At 33.6% G+C, this 6,710-nt stretch overlaps 1 protein-coding gene across 2 annotated transcripts; it reads right to left on the reverse strand.

Annotated features, from left to right (window-relative positions):
* Positions 1–341: 341 nt before the first annotated feature.
* On the reverse strand, positions 342–5,228 carry LOC105319285 (methylglutaconyl-CoA hydratase, mitochondrial). 2 transcript variants are annotated; one of them, XM_034450375.2, is made up of 9 exons: positions 5,027–5,228; positions 3,977–4,044; positions 3,684–3,771; positions 3,339–3,518; positions 2,724–2,780; positions 2,105–2,292; positions 1,604–1,654; positions 1,274–1,321; positions 342–556 (listed from the first exon to the last, which is right to left on the reverse strand). In XM_034450375.2, exons 1-9 carry the CDS (start codon positions 5,184–5,186, stop codon positions 479–481), a joined length of 918 nt encoding a protein of 305 aa, XP_034306266.2. In that variant the 5' UTR covers positions 5,187–5,228; the 3' UTR covers positions 342–478. The 2 variants fall into 2 exon arrangements, with proteins under 2 accessions (XP_034306266.2, XP_034306267.2); XM_034450376.2 differs by lacking the exon at positions 342–556 and adding an exon at positions 610–1,144.
* Positions 5,229–6,710: the final 1,482 nt, after the last annotated feature.

Below are 6,710 nucleotides of genomic sequence, written 5' to 3' on the forward strand. Positions count from 1 at the left end.
TAAACTCAAATATCAGTTGTTTATTTATTCAATATAGAATTTAAAGGTCATGATTGGAATAAAATTTTTTAAAATGCACAAGATCCATTCTTACTTTTTTTCCATGCTCTGTAAAATATTAAATAACACATCTTTCTGAAAAATCATGATGTTTCTCTACGCATTTCCTCAAAAAGAAAAAGGAGGTTGCGTGTCTCTTGTAAGAAATTTTGCCTTTTCTTAAACAACTTATCATATAGAATAAAATAATGATTAATCAACTACTCCTTGGACCTTACAGTCTGGCAAGTTTGCAAATAAGGAATTTTACACTTTTCATAGCAGAAAACCAAACACCGAACAAAAGGAAAGATGATTTAATCTTATCTTGTTTCTTCTTCAATAGATGAGGTAATTGAGAACACAAAAACATTATCACAGACAAATTAATTAAGAAGCACTATATGCTAGACTGAGACTTCATGCAATGTGTCCAGGGTTATTCTCCTGAGAATCTTGGTGGGCGTTTCTCCTTAAATGCCGACAACCCCTCCAGTCTGTCTTTGGTATTAATCACCTAAAATCGTAGCAGTATACAATTAACGATAAATGATTCAGACACACACACAATGAAGAAAAAGAGACATTTAATTCCTTTATCATTAAACAGTTGTATAAATGAAATATATTTGATTCACAAACATTGCAATAAAATTCACAGTATTCATCCTGTATGATTTTTAATCCACTAGAAATACAGCACGCAACCAATCAAAAATACAACCTACCTTGACCAACAAAATTATTACCCTCCCCCCCCCAACTCTTTCTCTTTTTATCAAATTTTCTGATTGTGTATCGTTTATAATAAGATGAATACTGTTATTCTGTTTACAGCACCTAACAATTGGTTATTGCACAATTCATAGTAAAACAAAATTATTAACAGATTAATAATGAAATGGCACATTTCTGTTAAGAAGCAAAAAGCTAAAGTGTTGGTTATGGATCTAGTGGTGTTAGTAAAATTGTCTGATGTTCAGATCATTTTTTCAGCAGATCTTCATGTGTTGTCTTGACAACACATCTAGTAACCATGGTAAACAGGTTTTCTCTTTTCAAGCCATGCCTGCATAGCCTCCCTTCTATCTTTGGTGGGAATTACCTACACAAATAGAGAAAAGTCATCAAGTCTTTTTTGTCCTTGAACCGGTAATACCTAATTTATTTTATCTCCATATCACAAGCCATCAAAATCTTAACAGTCAAACTCCTGCATTGAACAATTTGTTACCTGTGAGTATCCTGCCTCTTCAAAGGAGAGTCCACTTGCTATGTCCACCTAAAATACACATAGCGTCATTTCATAATGTTCATTTATGAAAAAAATCCTTAAATAATTTTTCATCCTGTTGCAATGGGTATTTTTAGTTGAAAATGAATGCATATTATTGTATCCACCATGTAATGACAGAGTAGTGTGCATTTAGTAGAGTAAAGCAATATTCAAAGTACAAATAGAACATGAATGAAAATTTAAATAAATATACATAATTAAGTATTTCATCACATTCTTCAGCTTTTTTTGATGTCTACTAAAAATACAAAAAGCTATTGCTCTTACCTCGCTTCCTCTGTTGATGGCAAACTTTGCAGCTCTGAGTGCAACTGGTCCCTAAGAATTAACAAACAACAACTTTTGATCAAAAGATGTTGGAAATACATGAAAAAACAATTTTGGAGGTTAAACTCAGGATTTAAAAAGATTATGTCATGTTGCAATGGACAATGTAGATCAACACTCAAAGAATAAATTGTGAGTAACAAAAAATATAAATGTGAAATTTGTAAATAAGAAATATTAAATGTTATCCACGTCCAATCAACTTCAGATTAATTCAAGTTGCCTCATGGCCTGATGTCTCAGTGTTTATGGAATCCAACCCATGGTAAATCCCCATACACTCTTGATTGAACCTGGATACCTAAACATAGCTGTGGAAGGATTTCCTGTTATAGTAGGTTTATACACATACCTGTGGAAGAATTTACTGTATTTGTATGTTTAATACACAAAATACCTGTGGAAGGATTTCCTGTATTTGTATTTTAATACACAACACACCTGTGGAAGGATTTCCTGACCAAGTTTCAGTGCCCTTTGATAGGCAGCATCTCCGTCGGAGTTCTGCTCCACGCTGTGGTTGACAACCCCCATCTCTGCTGCCTCCTTACCGTTGAACACGCGGGCAGCAAAGATGAGCTCCTTGGCCTTGGCTGGTCCGATGGCTCTGGCCAGTCTTTGTGTTCCTCCTACAAACCACAGTGTATACATATGAATGTTGGTAAACTACAATAATTCAGACCTAAGCAAAGAAATTGCTTTTATTGACTCAAAACAGTACTTTAATTTTAATGAGACTATCTAATAATTATGATTGGGAGAATATTGATAATGTTAAAAAAGAAAGAAAATGAAGAAGAATTCTCTTGTCAAATATTACTGTATATTGGGGTTTTTTTCGCCCTGTAACTCTTGCCTTTCTACAACTGAAGAAAATTTTGCCCCGTTTTAAATTTGCCCAGACAGTTGTGTTTAAAGAGTTGTATTTGATACATTGGAGTTTGCCCAGTCTTAATTTGTCGCTGACAGTGAGGGCAAAAGGGAAGAAAATAAAATGGGGGCAATATTTCCCTTATACAGTATTTCTGATACATTGATGTTTATATGAAATCCAACCCACCTCCTCCTGGGATAATGGCTAATCTTGTTTCCACTAGCCCCATCTTTGCATCATCAGCTTTTTAAAAGTAAAAATAAATTTAAGCAATACATTCATATTACAATTATATTACATTTATATAACATTTATATTAATAAAATACAATACTTTTATTTACAATAAAATTGATTGGGATAAAAAGATAAGGTCTGAACTGTTGTGAAAACAACACAGGTTAAACATTATAAAATCACTTTATCTACAATGGGGGCTACATTCTTTTATTATTCTAGTAGCTGCTAGTAGTTGCTTTACAGTTCACTTAAATAAGGCTGGATGGTCAACAAATTAACCATATAAAGGTTAAAGGTTAACCAAAACTTTTAAAAAGTTAAGTTGTATTTTGGGCCATAAACTATAATTTATTAAATAAATGGTCCAAATACTTTGGCTTTAATATTTGAGTATTTTCCTACATCTATATACAGAGCTCTTTGCCTAAAGGAGTTCAATATAGCCTAAAAATGGCTACCCCCATCCAGCCCTCTTAAACATACATATAACTTGTAGCAGTTTATTATCATTATGATACATGTACATGTATATATAGAATTGAGTTTTAGACCAGAAGCTTACAAGATACTCTAATGTCACAAGCCAGAGCCACCTCTAGTCCTCCACCCAGGGCGAACCCATCAATGGCCGCTACCACGGGCATGGGAAGGTTGGCAACCTCACTCACGCTCGCTCGTAATCCTGCCACAAAGGGTCCGGTCTCTTCATTGGTCATTTTAGCTCTCTCCTTTAAGTCTGCCCCTACAGAACAAAAATGTATAATCAATATAGGCACTGCATGACTGTTTTCAAGAAAAAAACAGTTGTTTACGCAATAACATCAAATTTTGTGTCCATCATGAAATCTATAATCATTAAACTCTATGCATTTAAATCATATCAGATTTGACAGAAGTATGATTTTACCTGCACAGAATACACCTTTGACCAAGCTTCTTAGAATGACCACTCTCAGGTTTTTGTCAAACTTTACAACATTTGTACAGTCTGCAAACTACCAAAAGATTTAAATGAATAATGTAATAGTTGGTCATTTCATAAATTATTTCTAAATTCAAAAATTTGATTAATGAACGTATTTAGGTTTTAAAATTCAACTTGAAAGACTTTATAGCTTCAAATTGAATTATTATTTCTTTTACATATGTATAACATTCTGAATACATGCATTATGAGCAGGAATCAGGAAAAAAGGTTACCTCTCTTAGAAACTGTTTTCCTAAGGCATTCCTGGCTTCTGGTCTATTCATAGAAATCACTGCAATACCTGCCCAAAACACACACACACACACAAATATTAGAGATAAAACCAACCATTGGCAGCAGTGCTATAAATCTTTCTGAATGAAGAATGTTCCAATATTATACAATTATGAGTACATAAAAATTACCATTACATGAATTATGAAAATAAGTTCGATAAATTTTAGCAATGCAAACATTAAATGGACATCACTGTCATGGACAATCTCAATGATATTAACTCTTTCATTTAAGCATTGAATAATTATTTTTTTAAAGATATAGTGTCATAACTGCAGCGGTGTGTGCATACAAATTGAGTAACGCGCGCTAGCGCTTTATGAAAATTTGTATGCACACACTGCTGCAGTTATGACACTATATCTTTAAAAAAATAATGATTTTGTGCTTATATTTACATTTTTTTAACTTCTTGTCTTGTCTGCAAATGTGATTTATAGGTCAAAATTTCTGTTTTATCCTAAAGTCAAGTTCAAATAAATGGAAGAGCCACTGTAACAGCCGCAAGTGTGAACTTTGATTCTCGCTTGTGAAGTTGCATTTTACAGCGTTCAACGTTTGTGACGTCATAATAAAACTCGTCATTTTAACCTTTGAGTACCTTGTGTGTGCTACGGTCTTACAACTGCAGTACATTTTCACACACTTTACATGCAAAAAATATTTGGAATGTAAATATATCTACATGATCTATGTCTCATGCCTATATTACTAAAGAAATATGAAATTGTTAAACATGTGCATGTGTGAAAAGTACTATGTCTGGACTTTGAACCACTTATCGCAGTATAAATTATATTGGGGGTGTGCAATATCGAGTAAATCCACATTATACATTTAACCAAAACGCAATATCATGTTCTTACACACTTCAACATTATGGACAATGTCTAAATATTTAAAGCTGTTTGAGTATAAAGTTGTATATAATGCAAATCAAACATAGATCGACGCAACTGACATTTTCAATAGTCAAGGTTGTGTACCATTGTTTTCTCCACCGAGATATTCTAGTTTGCATTGTTCATTTTTCCTCACGCTTTCAAGTGTTGACAGTTGTGCACGTTGAATAAAACCTGCAAAGAATGACCTGCAGTGTGTATTTCTGCACAACAAGTGCATTCTATTCAAAGTGAAAGTCGCCATCTCTTCGCCGCCGGAACAAGTGCTTGTGTCGGTAAAATTCGAACTGGTATGGTTCTTGGTTCGAAAAGTACGGCTGTCAATATTTGTCATAAATGGTTTGAAGAACTAACTTCTTAAAAGGGCTCGATAGTCGTGGCCATTTTAAGTCAGTATTTATCTCCTTTACAAGAAGAGCTCTATTTAAAGGGTACATGAAAATACCTAAATTTTAAAGGTACATGTAAAAGATATAGATTTATTTTTATAAAAGTTTATAGCTAAACAAATCATATCTTAAAATTTCATGCAGATATTACCTTTATCTAAAGAGGCCTATCCGGGGCTTCAAGGTCGTATATTTTCTTCCCACTTGGCCAAATCTAGCTTTAACTTTACCCAAAAAAGGGTATGCAGTAACGTTGAGCAAAGTTTTTAGGTCAAGGTCAGATCCTCCAAATTTCCATAAAACCACATATATAATGGTGGCTGCAGCTCCTCACTATTTAACAATTATTATTTTGCACTAGATTTACTGTATTTATTTAGATCTATATAGTAAATGATTCCAGAGTGTCTTTTTGACGCTAGAACTATTATGACGTCATAATCGATTTGAAGAATATTTTTCCCGTACTTTACCGCTTTAAAGGAGTTATGTAGAAAGTTAAACAATATCTTGTCATTCTATATTAAATCATGGGAAAAGTAATCCAGATACCTATATTCAATTTTAAAGAGGAGCTCAAGAGCTTGTTTGATTCCTTTTTTGGGGAGACTGAAGGCATTCTAAATATATTTTATTTGTCAAAAATTGACAAAACTCCCGAAATATTTTAGCCCCGGTACACCCTATCAAACAAAGTTATTGTTATGAAGCATCATTGAAAGAATTTATATCTTAAATTTTATGAATTTTATGAACCTGTAGGCACCTTTCATTTACTAGATCTTGACCTTAATACACAAAATTTACACATCATACCTCAGCCTGAATTATCCTTGTTTGGTCAATGTTGCTTTTCTCCTTGCCCAGTCTTGCTCATGCAGACAAAACAGAAAGAGTGTCCGCATGTAATAGGTGTGCAATGACCTTGAACCATGTATCTACATATAGGTTAAAGATCATAAAAGATCTCTTACAATGTTTTGAACCTTAATTTTTTTTCTCCCATTGACCAATTTTTGGTCAGACTTGACCAAACGATTGCCTGCAGGCAAGTGGTGTACAGTGACCTTGTATCAAGTTTTATAAGTAAGTCATGTTTGAGGCAGAAATTCTTGTCTGAAAAATATTTTTCTTTTCTTTGCCAAATCTTGCTCAGATTTTACCAAGACATTTTGGAGGTAAGGAGTGTGCAATGACTCTGAATCAAGGTTATGTCAAATGTTAAGGTTAGGGCATACAGACCTCTGTGCAATATCCTGGTCAACACCCTCCCCCTTTTTGCCATAACACCATTATTCTATATATAAACCCTTTGAGTGCTTGTTGGACAAAGAAATTGCAGTGATTGTAAACTAATTTTGTAAGTCAGAGGTGTCCAA

Source organism: Magallana gigas, chromosome 4 (assembly GCF_963853765.1).
Source record: "Magallana gigas chromosome 4, xbMagGiga1.1, whole genome shotgun sequence".
Lineage (NCBI taxonomy): Eukaryota > Metazoa > Mollusca > Bivalvia > Ostreida > Ostreidae > Magallana > Magallana gigas.

Coding starts and splice junctions, on each gene's coding strand:
- LOC105319285 (XM_034450375.2), bottom strand. CDS start 5,186: ATGGCGACTTTCACTTTGAATAGAATGCACTTGTTGTGCAGAAATACA. Junction 1,655..2,104: donor GTCAGGAAATCCTTCCACAG/GTGTGTTGTGTA, acceptor GTTAATTCTTAG/GGACCAGTTGCACTCAGAGC. Junction 1,322..1,603: donor CCATCAACAGAGGAAGCGAG/GTAAGAGCAATA, acceptor TGTGTATTTTAG/GTGGACATAGCAAGTGGACT.